At 35.0% G+C, this 21,194-nt stretch overlaps 3 protein-coding genes across 13 annotated transcripts; 2 read left to right on the forward strand and 1 right to left on the reverse strand.

Annotated features, from left to right (window-relative positions):
• Positions 1-1,913: 1,913 nt before the first annotated feature.
• LOC140889402 (zinc finger BED domain-containing protein DAYSLEEPER) lies at positions 1,914-5,558 on the forward strand. The gene is made up of 2 exons (XM_073297116.1): positions 1,914-2,106; positions 3,192-5,558. The coding sequence occupies exon 2, from the start codon at positions 3,200-3,202 to the stop codon at positions 5,324-5,326; it is 2,127 nt and encodes a 708-aa protein (XP_073153217.1). The 5' UTR covers positions 1,914-2,106; positions 3,192-3,199; the 3' UTR covers positions 5,327-5,558.
• A 1,327-nt stretch (positions 5,559-6,885) lies between these two features.
• LOC140887610 (uncharacterized) lies at positions 6,886-15,770 on the forward strand. 10 transcript variants are annotated; one of them, XM_073294974.1, is made up of 9 exons: positions 6,886-7,208; positions 9,938-10,048; positions 10,148-10,277; positions 10,857-10,973; positions 12,280-12,478; positions 13,108-13,153; positions 14,065-14,140; positions 14,713-15,180; positions 15,431-15,770. In XM_073294974.1, exons 2-8 carry the CDS (start codon positions 9,992-9,994, stop codon positions 15,105-15,107), a joined length of 1,020 nt encoding a protein of 339 aa, XP_073151075.1. In that variant the 5' UTR covers positions 6,886-7,208; positions 9,938-9,991; the 3' UTR covers positions 15,108-15,180; positions 15,431-15,770. The 10 variants fall into 10 exon arrangements, with proteins under 10 accessions (XP_073151075.1, XP_073151080.1, XP_073151083.1 ...); XM_073294979.1 differs by having other exon boundaries at positions 10,151-10,277; XM_073294982.1 differs by lacking the exon at positions 6,886-7,208 and adding an exon at positions 9,387-9,430 and having other exon boundaries at positions 10,151-10,277.
• Positions 15,771-16,635: 865 nt separating this feature from the next.
• On the reverse strand, positions 16,636-20,189 carry LOC140886541 (probable galactinol--sucrose galactosyltransferase 6). Of its 2 annotated transcripts, none has more exons than XM_073293152.1 (5): positions 20,018-20,189; positions 18,517-19,841; positions 18,208-18,417; positions 17,975-18,109; positions 16,636-17,704 (listed from the first exon to the last, which is right to left on the reverse strand). In XM_073293152.1, exons 2-5 carry the CDS (start codon positions 19,815-19,817, stop codon positions 17,044-17,046), a joined length of 2,307 nt encoding a protein of 768 aa, XP_073149253.1. In that variant the 5' UTR covers positions 19,818-19,841; positions 20,018-20,189; the 3' UTR covers positions 16,636-17,043. The 2 variants fall into 2 exon arrangements, with proteins under 2 accessions (XP_073149253.1, XP_073149254.1); XM_073293153.1 differs by having other exon boundaries at positions 19,913-20,052.
• Positions 20,190-21,194: the final 1,005 nt, after the last annotated feature.

A 21,194-nucleotide genomic window follows, 5' to 3' on the forward strand; every position in this document is an offset into this window, starting at 1 on the left:
TATATATTAAACTCTAAGGGAAAGGTTTGTCCAAGCCTATATATTAAACTCTGAGACTATTTACCCAACCGATGTGGGATAAACTAAACTCACCAACACACCCCTCGCACGTTCAGGAATGAAACGACAGGAACGTGAAGATATTAACGGATGGTCCAACTATGGGACGGACGGACCCAATTATGGGCAGTCCAACACATAACGGTGGAACCTGGGTCAGGGTCGGAACCTGGTTTCTGATACCATGTTAAGAAATGAGACTTGGACCTAACTCAACCTCAAAAGCTAGTTCAGAAGGGGAGGTTTGTCCAAGCCTATATATTAAACTCTCAGGCTATTTATCCAACCGATGTGAGACAAACTATAAACTCACCAACAGCTGACACAATATATATATATCGTGTAACGGGAAATATTGACTCATCATGCTAGATTCAACGACCTTAATATATTTAGGGTTATGAGATCCATTTCTAAATATATGGACCTCAAGACCTCAAATGAATTCGGGTTTTAGGATGATGCATAAGGCAAATGCCGCTATGAAATGAGCAATCTTACCTCCATACTACTACCCTTTTGATCCTAAGAAGTGCAATGTAAATAAATTTTCCTTAAAAAAGCCGTTAAAGGACAAATACCAATCAGTGGGAGGGGCTCAAATGCAAATTGATGTTATGGATGAACTAAATCAATTCATTTTTTTTATTTTTATTTTTTTTTTGCCATAAATTCATTGTTTTTATTAAGCACCAAACCAAATTAAATACGAATAATTAATAGCCAAACCACATGAATCTTTGGTTTAATTTAGTTTGGTTCGGTTTGGATGATCGTTTAAGCTTTTTACCTATACTTATTATTATTATTATTATTATTATAAAGCACGAGAGTTTTATATCAACTAACTTTGGTGTTTTTGATATATATATATATATATTTGGACCACATCTTTATCACATCCAATAGAATAGTGCCACATCATTGGTGGACATGGTAGTGGACATGATAGGTGGACACTTGAAAGAAACTCTATATATATATATATATATATATATATATATATATATATATATATATATATATTAATTATGTACCAAAAATTTCCCATCGAATGAGATCAGACTTGTTGTCTAACCTATATTATCCTCTTTTTAATTTATAAAAATTTTATTAACCGTCCTCTATCTATGTCATTAAATTTTTGGAACTATCAAGTTTAGATAATCACGCCAATTATGTAAGCACTAGAAATAATAGTACTTTAAGTACTGTTAATTAAACATAATTTAAATCATCTATTATACATTAAAAAAACATCAATATTCAAACAAAGATCCTAATACTTACCAACACAATAAAAAAATTTAAATTAAAAATATAAAACTTCTTGGACTAAAAAACTCGTAACAAGAAATACTATAACATATTTTTTACGAATGTTTTTAATTAAACAGGTAAAAATTTTGAAAATTATATAATTCAACAATTATCGATTTGAATCGATTTAATTGCATTTCTTTTTCCTCTAAAAAACCAATATTCGTGTTGGATTTTGAGATTGCATAGAAAAACAAGATGTGTATTAAAAAGCCATATGATAATCCAATATACTTCCTTTGGACCAAGTCTTATAATTTCCATATAATTTGTATATTTAAAAATGGAATATATTGTCCACGTCTTTGGGCTAAAATTTTCAAAAAAAAGTGGGCCCACACTATTTATATTTTCCCTAAAGTGGGCTACACCTACTATGGTGGGCTTGTGTGGTCACATATTAAAAATCACCAAAAAAAGGACACATTAATATGGTTAAATCCTCCTATACTAAGGAACACACACTGATACACCTTGGGAAACACGCAGTGAAACTATTTGATGGACCTGAAAGTCCATTATCCAATTCAATTTAATTTTGGTAGCCTTCTTTTAGACCTTATCAACTCAAACAAACCCTTAAACGATTTGGTCCAATTCGATTGGTTCACGGTTCAAGCCCAATTCGCCTCCCCAACCCTTTCTCTCTCCTCGAAACCCTAGATCTGGTTCTCCGCCGGGGAGCCGGGAGACCTCCGATTCCGACCTAGATTCAGCGTGAAGGAGGTATTTTTCCATCTGGGTTTGTCTGGGTGACTGTTTATCTTGCTGCGTTGTGTGGGATTTTTGAATCTGTTTTGGAGGTTTTTTCGAGAGTTTGGGCTGTTTTTCGTCTCGATCTGTTTGTGTCTGTGGTTTCCATTGGTGGATCGGAATGTGGTGTTGTTAGTTCACGAGATTGGCTTGTGTTTATGGCGAATTTTTTTTAGGGTTTTTGTTTTCGTCCGGTCCTGGTGATCTTTGAATATGGTTTAGAGATGGATCTGTGTTACTTTTTACGAATTTTCGTGCATTGCTGTTCTTAATTTACACTGGGAGTTTGTTTTGCTTGGTTGTTTATTTTTCAACTTAAGAGTTCGAGATCTGTGAATGATTTGATTTTTTTGTGAGTTATTGGTGTGAATTTAAAAGAAATCGGTGATGATAGTCATGTGCTTGAATTATTCTGTGTTTCATGGATTTTGAGGGGCTTGGTTTGTTTTGGGCTTTGTTTAGATAGTTTGAGAGCCGAGACTTGGGTTTGGGTAACGATGAATCTCTGATCCTTTTTCTGGGTTTGTGGTTGCTGGCCTGGTTTAGCTTGAGCTCAGATATTTCCTTAAAAAAAGTAATTTTTACGAGGGCTTAAGTTTTATAATTTAACAATATTTTACATAAATTGTTCAAATATATTTTATTTATTATTCTATAAATAGCAGAGAAGTTGTTAATAGTTATTAGTTTTTAAATTGTATATACGGCTGTTGTATAAGTAAGAACAATCAATGAATTATTTGAACCTCGTGAGCATTGAAATTCTTATAAGCCAGCTTTCTACGCCAGCCCGCGAAGCTGTGGGCCTTGCACCACACTTATCGACTATTGGGAAATATCGTAGACATATTAGCTGGACATATAGGAGTGACCTATTCATATACTGTAAATATTTGTGAAGTTGCACTGTATGATGTTTTGTTGTGTATTTTGCTGTGCTCATTTACCTTGTAGTAGTCTCCTTGTTATGATTGTTCTGGTATTTTTCTGAACTTTCGTTAGTGTTTTTGGGTATTATGACTTGATTTGCATTAATGTACATAATTTCAAATTTGCAGAAAATTTCATGGATCCCCTCGAGATGGAGCCTGAGGACCCTAAACCAATAATGAATAACGAACTAGTTCCAATCGACAGCATCGACACAGAACCTATCGACGATGAAATGCAACTTGACGTCTTAGATACACAACCCCTCGAGACCGAGATGCCGCTCATTGAACCTGTTGCACCACCCACCAAGCGTAGGAAAAAGAAGTCGATAGTCTGGGAACATTTCACTATTGAAACAGTTGGTCCTGGATGCCGAAGGGCCTGCTGTAAACAATGTAAACAGTCATTTGCCTACAGCACTGGCTCAAAAGTAGCGGGAACGAGTCATCTGAAGCGGCATATTGCGAAAGGAACATGCCCTGTTGTCCTGCGTAATCAGGAGAAGAATCAATTAGTCCCATTCAGTGCACCTTCCAAGATGGGCACACTATCAAATACACCTAAACGCCGCTACCGAACTGCCAGCGTGCCTTACATTGCTTTTGATGCAGACCAGTGCCGTCACGAGATTGCTAAGATGATAATCATGCACGATTACCCGCTTCACATAGTTGAACACCCTGGGTTTGTGTCATTTGTTCAGAATTTACAGCCTCGATTTGATATGGTCAGCTTCAACACTGTACAAGGGGATTGTGTGGCAACTTATTTACGGGAAAAACAGAGTATTCAGAAGGTGATTATGGGTATCCCAGGACGGATCTGTCTCACGCTAGATATGTGGTCTTCATGTCGAACTACTGGCTATGTGTTTGTGACCGGTCAGTTCTTTGATAGTGACTGGAAAATGCACCATAAACTTCTTAATGTTATCATGGAACCTTATCCGGATTCAGATAAAGCTTTCAGCCATTCTGTTGCTGCATGCCTCTCAGATTGGAGTATGGATGGTAAGTTATTTTCCGTTACGATCAACCAACAGTTGAGTGAACCGGCTATTGATAATCTCAGAGCTCTTCTCTCTGTGAAGAACCCTTTGATGCTTAGCGGTCAGTTGTTGCTTGAAAATTGCCTAGCTCAATCTCTGAGTAACATTGTACGCGATGCATTGGATACTGCAAAGGGCATTGTCGGCAAAGTAAGAGACAGTGTCAAGTACGTGAAAACTTCAGAGTCGCTTGAGGAGAAGTTTCTTGATCTGAAACAGAAACTTCAAGTGCCTAGCTCGAAAAATCTTGTTCTTGACGACCAAACTAAATGGAACACAACTTATGAAATGTTGTTGGCTGCATCAGAATTGAGGGAAATCTTCTCTTGCTTGGATACTTCGGATCCGGATTACAAGGATGCCCCAACTATGGAAGACTGGAAGCAGATTGAGACTTTCTGTAGTTATTTGAAGCCACTTTTTGACATAGCCAATCTTCTGACCACCGGTACGACTATGACAACGAACACTTTTTTCCATGAAGCGTGGAAGATTCAGTTGGAATTAGCACGTGCAGCGGCCAGCGAAGATCCGTTTATTAGTTCCCTGACCAAGTCGATGCTAGATAATTTCGACAAGTACTGGAAGAGTTGCTGTTTTATCCTTGCTATTGCTGTAGTTATGGATCCCCGGTTCAAAATGAAGCTTGTTGAATTTAGTTTTTCGAAAATATACGGGGAGGAAGCAGACTCTCAAGTGAAGATTGTCAACGAAGGAATCCACGAGCTCTTTCTGGAATATGTTGCTCTCCCTCTGCCTCTAACTCCAGCTTACGCTGAAGAATCAGCTAACGGGACAACAGTAAAACTCGAGGAAGCACAAGAGTCCGGAGTTTCTAACAACGGTCTTGCTGGGCTCGCAGATTTTGATATGTACATGATGGAAACCAACAGCCAGCAATCAAAATCAGAACTAGATCAGTATCTTGAGGAGTCCCTTCTGCCACGAGTGCATATATTCGACGTGATGGGGTGGTGGAAGCTAAACAGAACGAAATATCCGACCCTGTCAAAGATGGCCCGCGATATATTGTCGATTCCAGTTTGTACCGTTCCCACGAGCTCTGTATTTGATATGGTACCGAGGGAGATGGATAGTTACCGGTGCTCGTTGCGGCCTGAAACGGTTGAAGCTCTTATATGTGCAAAGAATTGGCTTCAGCCGGAGAAGGTCGAAACTCACCTCCCTGCTGTGATGGAAGTTCCGATCTAATGATTGTTTTGGAATTATATTTGTTAGGAAAGAAGCTATCTTTAGGTTGTAGGATCTCATCATCTTTAAGCTTTGTTGTTTGAGTTGCCCAACTATGAACTCTATTGTATCATAATTTCAATTTTTTGAGGTTTGTTTTGGCTAGAGACACTCGTGTATTTCAGCTTTGCTCCAACAAATTATTATAACAAAACAGATTACATTTAATTAATATTTACAAATTGTGGTTAAATCATTTATGCTTATATATTAAAAAATTGAATTCTTGGTGTTGGGATTTGGTAACAAGTAGAGTGATGTAATCCAAATGACGCAAAAAATGAAATCTTAAAATAATCGAGTGGAAGAAACTCATTCTTTGAAAGTTAGAGATAAAGTTAAACATTTGGAATTGAGTGTAATCTATCTATATCTATATCAGTTATAAAATTGTGAATGAGTGTCAAAGTTTTTTATTGTGTATTGTCAACTTTATCTTTTGTTTATATACATTTGACTATTTGAGAGATTTAACGAGGGTGTCTATGTAAATTCAATTGTAATGATAAGATCAAAATTGACAAACTATATATTTATGAAAGGAGTTTGATAAAAATACTAAAACACTTTTTTCCCTTTAAGTTTTATGATTTATAATTAAGAGAGTGTTTAACTAAGCTTATTAAAAAGAGTTTATCGTTTGGTTTCAATAGACAATTAAGAAAAAAGTGTTTTTTTAAAAAAATATATATATTTTTATTAACTCAAATGTGTTTGAATAAATTTTAATTGCTTTTAAAAGTACTTATTTAAGCCAAAATAAGTGTTTTTTTTAAAAGCCCATATTTATAGTTTTTCAAATGTTTTTTTTAAAACTCAACTTTAAAAAAATGCTTTCAATATATTTATCCAAATACAAAATTATTTCAGCTTTTACTTTAAAAAGTGCTTTTAAAAGCCAACTTAAAAAAGCATTTATTTTTTAAAAAATCTATTGAAAGCAAACGGGCTAAGTTCTTAGAGCTTAAAAGCTGTTTTATGAGCTTATAAGTTGTCAGGACTTATTTTAAAAATAAGTTTTTAAAGTATTTGGTTAAAATTATTTTAAACAACTTAAAGATACTGATATGTTTAGTATTATAAGATATTTTTATGGTCAAAATTATCAAAAAAATATACAATGCTATACAGATAATGTTTCGAGTTATACATATACAAAAATAGTTTTAATATAAACCTATATTAAAAAAATAAAATTATTTTAATATTTTAATTTAGAAAATTTTATGTGATTTGGAAATTTTTTTAAAATAATATTTAATATTTAACTTGTGGAGGATATGACGGGGATTTATGAAAATATTCAAGAATATTTTGAAGATATAGAATATTAAAATAAGATTTTTTTCAAAAAATTAAGGTCCCCCTATTATTTTTAAAAACAGATTATAAGATATCAAACAGACAGTTCAAACAAAATTTAAGAGCTTATAAACTCAGTCAAACACCCTCGTGAAAAAAAAAAAAATTTATTTTAACTACCCTATTACTGTTATTCTCTCCCCTCCGTCTCTCTCCCTGTTAAAATAAAAATTTCTCTCCCCGTCAAAATTCTGATACAAATTCTAAAGGAGGCCCCTGCCGCCACTTCTTGTCATCGCTTTGCCGCCACATGTTGCAGAAACTTGGGAATAAATACATATTCGGAAAGCTCTCTTCATAAGCTTGAGTTTTTACCACTCAATTTAGTTCGAATTTTGATAGAAATGTTTGATATTTGTTGTATCTTTGAATGTAGGTACAATTTTACAATCTCTGACTCAATTCGAGGTATCAACCGAAATTTTAACCCCTCTGTTTGGAGTTTGAAATCTTGTCATAGCTTGAGTTTCATAGGCTGCCGGTGAGTTTTTACCACTCAATTTAGTTCGAATTTTGATTCCATTTTGGTAGCAATATTTGAGGTATCCTATCTTTGAATGTAGGTACAATGTTTGGGTCGATTCGAGTTATATACCGAAATAAAATTTAGGCTTTAGCCGGTTGGTTTGAATATGGTATAATTTCTCATACGAAATTAGTTGGAAGAAATTTGTTTAAATAAGGTTAAATATATATAAGGTATTCTAATCGAATCAAGGTCCAAATTCTAATTTCTGTGCTCAAAATTGTTTTTTTTTAAAAAAAAAATTTTGCTCAAAATTGGTTTTGTTTTGGTCTTTGGTTCGTTTGTTCTCGTTTTTTTAGTCTTCCCTTTTTATATAATATAAAAAAAGCTTTATATTTTACATTAATTCTTCAATAAGTTTAATATTGGTTTTTTTTTTATATTTTAACAAAAAACACTAATCAGGTAATATTTTTTTAAAAAAAGGTTTTTGATTTATTTCCATTTCTTTAATAAATTTAGGTAGTGCTTGAAATGCTTAAAAAACATGATTCCCAGTTAGTTTTTTTTTTTTAAACGAAATTTTCCAAGAAAAGTTAATAATCACTTTTTTAAAACATTTACAAATATTATCTTTAACCGATTACATGATATTTTGACATATATTATTTTACCTAGTCAAACACTCTCTTAATCAATTATATTAGGAGTGGGAAAAAATACCGAATTTTCGGTATACCGAGGTTACCGTACTGAAAAAATATCGAATTTACCGGATTTTCGGTACGGTACGATAACGATACCGATTTTTTCGGTACGATAACGGTATGAAAGTTGAAAATTTTGGTATATACTGGTATATCGATATACCGAAATATTATATAAAAATTTAAAAATATATAATATTTTTAAACAATAAATTTATAAATTATAAAAAAATATAAGGTTTTTTTCGGTATAAAACGGTATATACCGATACCGTACCGAAATCTCAGTATATCTTAAAATTTCAGTATAATCGGTATGCTAATTATATGTATCGAAATTTTCGGTATACCGAAATGTTCGGTACGGTATCGGTATAAAAAATTTGTATCCCGTAATTTTCGTTATGCTATACAGTACGTTACATATATGTCACCCCTAGATTATATGATATTTTGACATATATTATTTTGTTACTATTGTTTTTTATTTATTTAAATGTCGATTTCAAATATATCAGATAAAAGACAAAATTAGATATAAATAAATAAATATTTTTTTAATAATTGTAACCTAATTAATTAGAGGTGTTCACGCTTCGGTTAACTGCCCGAACCGAATTGAAATAAAAAATTGATCAATTAATTCGTTTCGGTTTTTGGATTTTTGGATTTTGTTTCGTTTTCGGTTTTATTTTGAGGTTAATCAAACCAAACCGAAAAACAATTTTTTAATCAATTTTCCCTTTTTGTGGTTATTTGACATACTTCATTTGTATTTCAAAACCAAAATTAAATGTAATGAATTGTTTCCCTTCAACTTAAAACCCCGAACCAATGAGATTTGGGGAATGACTTCATCAAATACATATGAGGAGGTTATGCTCGGCTACTCAAATGGGGTTTTCTTTATTTAATGGGCTCGGTCAAATATAATTTCTTACTATCTTATAAAATTTGAGTCACTTTTAAAAACTATTTTGGTACATTTTAATGACACCAAAATATATTTATAATTTAATCTTTGGTAGTTATTTAAAATTTAATATATTTACATTGAAAAAAAGGGTAAGAATAGGTGAAAAACAAAAACAAAAAAACTGTCTTGCATTTTGAAAACTACATTTTACACATTATTAATAACTACACATATTTCTCTTATGTTAAAGTAAACTGAAATGAATTTGGTTTATATTATATTGATCACACACGCATAGCGTGTGCATTTTTACTAGTATATATAATTCAACACCACCCCACCCCCCCCCCCCACCCCCCTCTCTTTTTTTCCCTTATTATTTATTGGATTGGACATCCATGAAAAATGAAAGTAATGCATTCATAATTTCATTAAAAATATATATATATATATATATTTCAAATTTGACCTTTTCCAGCGTATGAAAATTTGACCGAGCCTTAAAAAGAACCGAAATATTTCGGATAAAATCAGACCGAACCGTTCAACTCGGTTCGGATTTCAGAAAAATTTCATATTCTTTCATTCTCACGGAAAACTCTCTCGGCTCTCAGGTTGGGTTCATCCACATTACGATGATAATCGAGTTCTTGAATGTGTGTTCTTTGTTACTGGGAACATAGCAAAATTATATTGTTTGCTCTTTTCTCTTATCTTTACAGTCGCCCAAATAGCAGATTTTAATGGGCTGTTCTCACGTGAGCAATGCAATTTCCATTGATTTGAAGTGAGATTGGGTGGAGGGGATGAAGGGAAATTGATGTTTTTGAGTGTCCATGTCTTTATATTTGGAAAAATCTGAATTAAGTGTTTCATGGATCTGAAGACGGTTTCTTTCGTGTTATAATTGATTTTATATGATGAATGAATGAAGTGTCTTTTTGGTTTTAGCGACATGATTTCTGAATTTTATTGTCTAGCTTCGACCGAAGTAGGTCGATGAACAATTTAAAATTCTCGTAGATTAAAGGATGCATAGAAAACTTGTAGCTTATGTTCATCTCTTGCAACTTCGCTATATGTTATTGATAATGATAAAACGCTGGATGGTAATTTTTCAGACTGATTGAGAAGCAAGTTTTTAGCTGATAAAAGTCGATAATTATCAGAAAGTGATGGACCTGAAGCCATTCAAGCTAGACATTGATGAGCTGATAAATGATTTTACTGAGGTACGTTAGTACATCTACATCATGTTCCTTGATTTTTTACATGTTTTATCGGTTATTATTTGGTGCATTTGTTGACTGTTTATTTGCTGGTGTGTTTAGCAGTGTGGGTCAAACACTTTTGCGGAGTTCAAGAAGCTCTGGCTTTCGAGAAAATTCTCGTTCATATTTGAGGCTAGGCCTTCCTCTAACCAGGGTTTCTTTATGCAGTCATTATATTCACATTCTATTGGTATACTATCAAGTTGTATATTGCTTTCTTGTTTTTATTCTTTCCTTTTCCTTTTCCTTCCAGTTTTTGCATTTTGTTCTTAACTTGTTGAATTAGTTAGAGTATGATATGTGAATCTGTTGTTGGTAGCTTTCCGGAGCCTTGTTTCCTATAGGAAGTATGAAAGGGAGAACAGCAAATGGTCTTCTATTTTTCTTTTAATAAATAGTTTTCCAAAAAAAATAATGTTAAAAGCTGTTCTAGTATATGGAACTTTGTCATCTTAGTCAAAGCATAAGAGAGTGAAATAGCTGCTGGGGTTGCTCATTGTCTGAATGCTATTTTTTTCCTTAAAATATGGTGTAGAAGACATTGATCGTGAAATCCTCCTCTCCCCACTCGTCTCTTGTTCTGGTAATCGATCAAGTTTATCAATGCATTGATCGTTATGATCAGCTTGATAAGTTTCCCTTCCTTTCTGAGTGAAAAGAAGTTCTACATAGCATAAAGGACTACCTTGCTTGTTATTTCATATCAAATGCATGAAATTGTTATGTGTTGAAGGAACTTGTCATTCTTTTTTTTTTTGGTGAATTGTAGGTCACATGGTTTCATCAACTGGTTCCATCTCAAATAGATTGGGTGGACTCTACTGCTTGTACTGCCTGTTTGAGACTCAACCATTCAAACCTTGTTTTAAAATTTACTTGTCTCTTGGTGGGTTTTTGGCATCTTTCTGTTACTCTTGTTCAACTTCTCATACAGTCATATGATATTAGATTTGATTTGTGTTCTCCTAGATCTGATAATTAGAATTTGAGTATCTAGATCCATTTCACAAGGATCACAACCACTAGATGAGTTGTGATTCAAATATATCTCTCCTACTTTGCAGATCGTTTATGCTGCACACATTGGGAAGTTGCAATACAGATTCTATCGCTAATTTCTATTTCAATGCCATTATTTTTCTCTTCTTGTTTTTCCTTACTTTCCTTCTATCCGAATATACTGCTACGAGCCAATACTTTTGTATATTTGGACTATTTATATAAACTATTATCCATTATCAATTACTGTGAGAAAAATAAACTGTAAGAGAATATAAGATTATGCTTTTCTTGAGAGTTTTAAATAAAACATGCATTTGCTGGCGGTGCTTAATGTATATTGAGGTGGCTTAAAGATACCGGCTCTGATGTTGAGAATATGAGATTTGAAATAAAATCGAGTTGCTATTCCCTGGATACACTGGTCATGTACCCAGAATAATGTAAACTTTACTGGAAAGAACATTCTTCATTTCCCACCATCGGGAATTGCAGTATTTTTCTAAAAATATTCTACTTTTTTTTGTGCTCTCCATAATGTTTCACGGTTAACTGTGTACTTTTTTCGTAGTAACTGCTGGATATAGGTCGTTAGCACTCGTTTGTTTATTACCTTCTCTTAAATTTTGATGTATATTGATTCTCATGTTTAATATTTACAGCTGAAGCTTAAGAATCTGATCGATTTTGAAGTTAAAATTAGTGAATTACCTTGACTGGAAAACCAGTTTAATATGGAGAAAAAGCCTACAAATTTTAAGAGAATATGATGCATAAATAAACACTTAGATCTGCCTCTTAGAATCCAGTAACTTTATCAGGGAGCAGAGCAGCCATTTGGATCTCCTTTATTCTGTCCTGAACCCTGATTTTCGACACTAGTGTTATGGAATTATGAGGGAGCGTGAGCTTATCAAAATAATATGAAAGATACCCCCTTCAATCAGAACCATGTAATTGTGAAATCTTGTGATCAATTTTCTTTTTATCTTTGTTTAAGATCTTTTATTGTGGTCACAAAAGTCAAAAAGCTCCATTCGCTAGTCATGCCAAAAATCATTGGCACGCGACCAAAAAGTTATTTGATTTGTAACACTATCATAGCATGGCTGAACAGAGTTAGGTATAATATCAGAAATAAATGGTCATCATGGTTATGTCTACTAAATCATGCTTTTATTTTCTTCCTGCAGGAGAGTTGAGAACACTTAAGAACCTTGTTGTGGAAGCCAAGTCAGAAGGTTTGAAAGTAGTTTCTGTTTTGGTGAAGACTATGCTAGAAAAAAACGTGTTTCTTTTCGGTTACGTGGGCGTAAACGAAGGGTCAGTGACAGAGAGAGTGAATGAACTTACTGATATCCAGAATGCCCATGTACAAACAGCATATAAGAAGTAAGTTGAAGGCTATTCGTGTTTTCACACGTTACAGCTTTGTACATTCACCAATTCTATTTGTGTCAATGTTTATGACTGTATTGAAGGGGGTAAATATTTTCTTAACCCTTCTTTACCCCCTTGGGTATATGAAAGTGGTTAAAATATGCCTTGAAAAAAAACATCTATGTAAAACACCTACATGATTTTAAGTATGTTTCTAGAGAGCTCCTACCTCCAATGATGTTTTGGCATTCACTTTTTCCTGGTCACCCATGGTGAGTAAACCAGATATGTAAAGTTTCTTTTTCTTGTTCAATTATTAGAATGTGAAACCGAAAGGTTTAGAAGATATCTATAGGGCTACGACTTATTTAGTTATGTGTAAAAATTATTGAAAAAATATGTTTCTTTCCATTTTCATAGGATAAATAAGTGGGTTTGAGTACGAGATAAAGAGTCAAGAATACTGAAAAGATAAAACATGTCTATATAGGCACATCATTGGAGAGCAGAGAGTTTTGGCAACATGCTTAAGATGACATGATGTTTTACCATTTTTCATGGGATGTTTATCTACTTTTGAATATGGCGTGGTATCGAAAACCATTTCGCCATTATTGAAGGTGCAAATTTTGACTGAATAGGTTATTTGCAAATACACGGCTCGAGCACTTCATCCACATGGACTTGGTAAGTTTCATTGCCCTGATGTAATCTCTTGGACGGGAGAAAGATGTCAGATAGAAAACCTATTCTATATGCAGCACAATTAGAACCATTAATTAATTTTAACTGTCGGGCAATATTCATGTTGACTTATTATGCCAGCAATGCTTTATTCATAAATCTTCATTGTTTTTTTTTCTTTGGGAAACATAGTGATTAGCAAACAAATATTAGATAGCAAACTGAGCTTCTTGACACACGATTTGATGTGTGAGTTTTCTCTATCTGCTGGTGTCGTCAAGCACAGGAAACAGTAATGTAGTTATGTCATCGTGTCTGAATTCATATATAGTTAAGGACTCTACAGCGTCATTATAATTTGGGAAACAAGCTCCAGAGAAGATAATAACACATGTAAAATATTATTTTGTCATTGACAAGATAAGTGTGACACTAATTGTATTACGGACTGGAGTTCGTGATTCATGGTGTAAGAGAACCACTAATTAGGAAATTATATGAAATTCTGTCATCATCATTTAGTCATTTACATACTAACCTTTTTCAAACTAATTGAAGTTGCATAATTCTCTCACCTCCATTGTGTTATGTTGATAGCTAAGTCTTAGATCTACAACATTTAGTTTCATTCTTAATAACTTGATGGGAAGCTAATTTGGGCCCTCTACCTTCTCGCTCTGTTCATGTCATTTTTATAAACTATTAAACCAATTGTTTTGTGCATATGAGTTAACTGATTATATCTGCATTCAACAGCGTATTTTATCACAACATTTATTAACTCAAACTTTTGGAAGACTGCTACTGTTCTTATTTGTGACCTAACAAAACTTTTTTGCTGAAAGCCTGACATCATTAGTTTGCCTTTCTCATGCACTCAGTTTATTACTGCTTTTCCTTGTTTTCTTTACAAGGGCATGGAGTTGGATGTTGATTTACTCAAGAAAAAATCATCTGAATATGCTGTAGCTAAGGAACTAGCCATCAAAGGTATTTTCTAATTTTTTGCCAATCATTTGGGTAATAACTGTGTTGTGCATCTATGGCTCTATCAAGATTCAAGCTATGCCAAGCTTTTTCACAGCTTGCCAGGTTCTTCATTTGATTCTGTAGTGAAATTCCAGTATTTCACCGCTACTGTATGATTAAGAAATCTTTATATTGATGTATGTGCATTATGGAATATTTTTGAGGGATTGACGTATGCTGTTGACTTGAGAATAAACTAATATTTTTCCATAATCCTTAAGAGTAGGGGTTTGTTCCTTAGCCATATAGCTCAGCCTGCACCTTCTATTATTACTTTAACTGGCTGGTAAATGATGTCAGAGAAATGTTCTGTAAAGGTGTCTTTCGTTTTGCTATAAGTATCTACTTGTTGTGGTTAAACCTCTCCAAGATACTTTCGCATTTATATTGATCATGTTATGATCTTGTTTCATTGCGCACAAATAAAAACCTCACATTTCATTTCTTTCACGTTGAATTTTGACTGTCGTGCTTACCCCGAGTCAAGTTAAAAGTGCTTGCTGATGTGATATGTGATTTTCGTTTTATTCAAGAGGCTAGCCAAGTGTTGAACGTTGAAGATATAAAGCACATAGCAGAAAATAAGAGACCGATTGGAGATGTGGTGGAGAACACTGTCGTGGATTGGAATATTCAGAAAGAAATGTATTATGAGCAAACTGGGATTAATTTAGCTGCTGCAGAGCCTCCAAACCAAGGAAATAACGAGGTTTATGTACTACAGAGTTCCGATGATAATATGAAACAAAGGGAACCCTGGGAAATTATGGAAATTCAACAAGGTGATGAGAATATCGCTGAGAGCGAAGTCCATGATGATTTTAGCAAGCAATTAGAAGAAGCTCTACTATTTCAACCATTGGAATTTGACAACGAAGATGTTGACCAGACAGACGACTGGGACGATGCAAATGCTGCCAATTTTTAGCAGCCAAGAGGACGAGAAATTAAGTATGCTGCCTGATTTTCGTAATTCCGGATTTTCAGGCATTGAATTCCAGGTATGAATATCCCACAAATTTCTGATGAGCGTGCTTTCATGTGAGAACCTTCAAGGCAATGAACTGGCAAACTTGTTCAAACGTTCTGGACTGTGATGCCAGCACCCATGTTGTGTAGTGCAGTAAACTTCTCCGTAGAGGAGAGACATGTGTTCAAATCCATATTAAAACAAAAACCTCCCACCCCATTGTAATTCTTTTACAAAAAAAAAAATTTCAGTCGCTAATCATGTGTCATAATCCCTTGCAGGAAACACGGCTAAGGTATCAGGGACACACCCAGAATTTGAGTCAAGTGTGTCAGCTCAATGGATTTGGGGAAGGAAACTATGAATATTTTGAAATATGACTCGTAAAATCTCGATTTTTTCCCCATCTGGGCCGGGGAATTCACCACCTACCTGATTCTTCTGACGGGTAAAAAATTTCTGGTTCGTTTTGTCGACGTGCTTGTAGTATTCTCTTTGATCTCGTGTATGTATATTTTTAAAGTTTTTCTTAGAAGGTCAGCTAGTTTACTTGTATGTACATGCCAATGAAACCTCGTGTACAACTGGCTCAATATTTTATTTATTCTATACATTCTACGAATTAGCTTGGAGATGCTGAGGCTGTGTTGCTTGTGATGTGAGTTAGTAATATGTTTTTCAAAATGTTTAAAAAAATAAACCATTTCATATTTCAAAATAGTTATTTAAATAAAGTAATAATACAATCACCTTTTGTGAATATTCAAAATTGCAAATATTAAAAATTAAGTTTAATCACTTGATTCATTATATTTAGAAAGGTCATTAACTAAATTATTAATATTTGTAATTGTATTCTATAATTAACACACTCCTTTTAAATTGACATTAGTGGGAAAGCCCATGCATATACATTTTAGGTTCTATGATAAGTATTTAAAAAACGTTTAGTGTTTTACAAATGAAAAAACTTAAAATATGTGTTTGATAATTTTTTGTAAAATATTTTTTAAAAAGTATTCTCCAATCAAATTTTGTTTAAAATAATAAAACAAAGTGCCCGTCAAACAAGAACTAAAAGTGTTTTTTATTAAAAAAAAAAAATTCTGAAATTTAGCGTTTTTCAAAAACTTTCTTAATTATATTTTATCTATAAAATCTTTTATTTAAAATAGTTGTTCAAACAAGTTATTATCAATTTTAAAAATATTTTTATAGAATAATTGTTTAAACACACGTATTTATACTTAAAACAATTTTTAAAATATTTTATAAAAACCCACTTATGTAAAAACGTTTTATAAGCAATTACTCAAACGGAGCATTTTTGTTCCGTTTATGTCTAATTAAATATTTATTTGCATGCAATATGTGCGTGTGTATTATATATATGGCAAAAAATAAATTGCTGTTGTACAACATTTATTTTATTACCACGTGCGTTTAATATATAGATATTGTAACAACCAAGGAGCATTACATAGGGTAGCAAACCAATCTACACTTTTATTCACCGCTTATGATAACAAAAAACACCACCAACTCAAGCCACAACAATTACACTAACACACAAGTAATTTCACAAGTCATTACTGTAAAAACTAAAAATCATCATATCTGCAACTTCCTGTATATGAGCTTCTTCCTCAGATTAAGATGAATTCAGGGCGACGGCCGGATTTCATGTTAGATATGTCGAAAGAGAGCCGTTGGAATTCAACCTTTTTTTTCCCTTCTATCACAACATCAGTAGCAACCATGGGGGAGGGGAATGAGTGAGTATATGGAGCAAAGGGTAGCTAAGTCCCCTTAATTCTTTCCTAAATCAAAAATATGTCCTTTTCCCCCCATATTTTCTTCATGTTTCTTATAATCTAGCTTTGAAATGGCAAATTCATAATTCAATCTCAATTTTATGAACTTTCTGGTCCTCTGAAGGCATATCTTGCAAGTTCAACGTCACCAATCCGGATGTCGCATCGAACTCGAACTCGACTGCAGATGATCCTACCAAGCATTTTCTTGGTTTAACCGAGGAATATGCACCAAAACGTCCACAACCCTTCACGTCCAGTGACACAACTGCCACCGCATCTCCGGTTAAGTTCTCCGCTTTCTGTCCATCGTCAAAGTCGTGCGCTTTCGCACCATCTTTCACAACATATTCGAGTCCTTCTATGGCTCCACCGGCATTGAACATGTCGATTAGCCCGAAAGGTGCAAATTTGAACCCGGGGACGAGCTCTTTAATGGGTGTAACAGTGTAAACTTCGTGCTCTAAGATCTTGAGGGAAACCGGCATGGCGACATTGTGTGGAAGAGTGATGGGTTGGCCACTCCGGTGGGAGTAAAGAGCCACGTCGCCGTTCCAGTTGGAGTCGAGGGCAATGTCTGAGATGATATGAACATCATGGCCCTTGACATGGCCGGTTATTGCTTCGGAGTTGGTCTGATGGAATGTGTTCATTCTCTCGACGCTGTTCCATGCTGCACCTTGGCAGTTGTATACTCCGAGTATACCGGTGTATTTGTTGATGTTCCATATCTTCAACAGGCTGAAACAGAACAAGAATCAGTCAGATAATGCATCCACAATAATATACAAGAATTACAAGTTAGAAATCAGCTTCCTATAATCATGACGAATTGCATACAGAGATATATGTATGTATCTTGATCAGATATTAGGCAAACCAAACATGATATAGAAAACCAATTTAGTAAATTCATCCCAAAAGCTAGCTCGAGGTTATTAGTATAATACTCCAATGTGGAATTTGAGATGAGTGAGACTAAAACAAAACCAATCATTCAAAAGCACTCACCTAGCACCGTCACGGGCAGGGTCTGTAAACAAGCAATCCTTTGTAGGTCGACCGGGCAATCTGGCTCGGAGAATGGAGCCATCCGGCAGAACAAGCTTCCTCAAAACATCGAAATTGTGCTTCCCTGGTGCATCACTGTTCCAAAAGGACTTGATTATCAGCATTTTAAACAGAGATTCAACAGGGATAATACATAAAGTAAAAATTTTGGGGGGAGATTTGTGATTCATTACCTGACATAAACAGGTCCACCGCTAATGGCTCTGGCCGATCCGTGGTACTCTGCCGCGGGATGTAGAGAGTGGAACATATCCCAGTCGGGTAACATAACTTCTCCAAGAAAGACACTGTTATATGCAACAGCTGCAATGTGGATCGTGTGTGATACTGGAGATCGGGGGTAGAAATCATCGGATGCTCTCACAATAGCAGTTTGTTTCGAACTGTTGTTTTTTGCATAAACATCATTAGAATGGTAATGTATAAGAAATCCAAGTTCAGAAAGTGTGAAAATATTCAGAGGAAAGAATTGAAAAGTATACCAGTAAAGCGATTCGAGGTTGTGGCTCATACAGGCAATGCAGCCATTATCAGGGAAGTTTCTTGCAACAGATGCATCAAGAGCTTGATGATACATCCTTGTCAACTCAACTCTGCCTCCAAGACCAGCACCGAGTGTCTCCAATATGCACTGCACATCAACTTTCACCCCATCGATCCCTGCGGAAGCCAAATATGTGTGCAATTCATTGTAGAACTTGTACACATTCTTGGGATTCACCAATCCCAATCCCTGCAACGCAAGTACATCGGTTTTCCACCCGGGTTCGTTTGCCATGACTCCCTTTGACACAGCTGGATACTGCATAGCTGATCCATATTGCTCCATCTCCTTCACTCCAGGCCTCACCCCACCCCAATAGCCAGTGATGGCGTGCCACACATACACGTATTTCAATCCGTGCTTCTCTTTTGCTATGCTAGCGATACTCTTGATCCCCGCTGTGGAGTCTTCCTTGTCCTGAAATTTAGCGTTTTCTTTGATCCCCGTCAGCCGGAGCAGAGGCGGCTGCTCTTGCTGGCTCTTTTGCTCGTCACCACCGACGGACTGCCACCCATCATCAATGATGACGAATTTCGGAGGCGTCCCGCCAGCAATTAGACTATCGAGTCCTGCTTCGACCCCTTCTTGAGTCACTTCTTGATAGAAAGCATCCCAAGTACACCAACCAAAGTAATCAGCAATCCCTGGTAACTTCTTCTCTTGCCTAAGCCTAAATGTCCCCAGATGCAACTTAACCTCCTTCATCGCCTCATGTATAGTAACAAACGGATCTGTTCCGGCACCTAGGTACACCGAATGTGTGAAAGTGGACCCGAGAGTATCATTATCCCCACTCTCCAAACATAATTCCAGCTGATCTTCATCATTCCCTTGAAGACAAGCTTTAAATGACCCTTCGATCAAAGGCAAAAACACCGTGTAAATTACCTTGCTTTCATCATCGTCAGCTTCCGATTCAAGATGCGATCCATCTTTCGTTTCCAGCAGCAAGAACTGCGTCTCGAGAGGGATGTCTCTCCCCTTGTCCCCCATTTTCTGCGACATCCACCACAACTTGAACCTGAAACACGCCAAGAACCGAACGTCCCGCAGATTTCCGAGCGAAACCACGTGACGGTTGCTGTCTTGGTCAAAAGCTGCTCCCAGAAACACCCCCGCCACAGGCCCCGCCGAGGCGCCGGACGTGGCGATCACATTCTCCGGCACATTCGTAAGTATGGTCCGGTCCTTCACAACCAGTTTCCCATCCGCAACCCGAATCGCTGGCTTGATCGTCATCCTCTCTTCTTTTACCTTACTAACCTGTAAAATAAAACAACAAATCAGCACAACCACTCAAAGATCCGTTCAGCTACAAAAAAAAAATCAAATACCTCCGACACTACCAAACTTCCCGAGCAGGAAAGAACCCAGAACGAAACATTGCAAACAAGATCAAGATCAAAACTTTAACCAAAAAACAAAAGAACCCAGCATACCCGATAAGCAAGAACGCAACTACGTTCAGAAAAAATAGAAGAACAGAAATAATCACCACCCCTCTTGGTGATTAGATTTCTTGAATTAAGAAACAATGGGAATCGATGAATGGATGCAGAAGAAGCGAGGAGAAACGGGGTATTTATAGTGGCGAGAGGCTTCAAATGGTGAGCCAATAGAGAGAGAGGGCTCACCATTTGTTGATGAATCACAGTGGGATTGAAGCTTCCGTCCCCGCTTTCCCTCTCTCTCTCCCCCTTTCATTGGCTTATCGATTGGATTAAGACAAAATATAAATTAATTCTTTAATGAAAAATTTCTGAATCCAACGGTGGAAAAGAGGCGACTGACTCTTGCCTTTGATCTGGTTGATGTTCTAACTGTCTGATCAGATTGCCACGTCGGATCCACGGCATGACAGCCCATGGTCTAACCAACTTCACATCTTTAGTTTTGTAATATTTTTGGTACTCATGTAAAAAATATGAGATGATAGTCAAAAATAAAAATAAAAATATTAAGGAGAGTTTCTCAAGTTTACATTGTGTGAATTTCGTAAAAACTCTTGTGAAATTGTTTTGTTGGTCAATTTTATGAAAAATAAATATTTTTTTCGATATCGCATGTATTACTTTTCACTGTAAATATAGATCGAGACAACTCAGTTTCATGATATAAATCCGTGAAATCACCTCACATGATATATATTATGTAAAATTTGAATAATGTTATTTTTTGTGAAATATAAACCTTACTAACTTACAAGTTAGAAGATAATATCCTAGCAGAAAGAGTTTGGCTTTAAAATTTAAATGTCATTACGAGAGTATTTTCAAGTTGCAACATCTTAATTTGAAAAAAAAAAAAAATCAATCAATCAATATTTGGGTTTTTTAAACCTAAATTGTGTCTATTTCTATTCCAATTTGATGCATTCAAAAATTTAATATCAAATAAATTACCTTGAATTGATAATCAACGAACCAATTTCTTCAATAAACCGAACCAAATGATCTCAAATATTTATGTGTATCAGTAGGGGATTCAATAGAAAATGAAAAACTACATTAATAAGGGTTAGAGATCCTTTATTTATAGAAGAGAGTCTCACTGCATATAGAATTGTAAAATATAATACAACTAGAATTATGGATATCTATGTAATATTATGATATA

This window comes from Henckelia pumila, chromosome 3 (genome assembly GCF_033568475.1).
Source record: "Henckelia pumila isolate YLH828 chromosome 3, ASM3356847v2, whole genome shotgun sequence".
In the NCBI taxonomy this organism is placed as follows: domain Eukaryota; kingdom Viridiplantae; phylum Streptophyta; class Magnoliopsida; order Lamiales; family Gesneriaceae; genus Henckelia; species Henckelia pumila.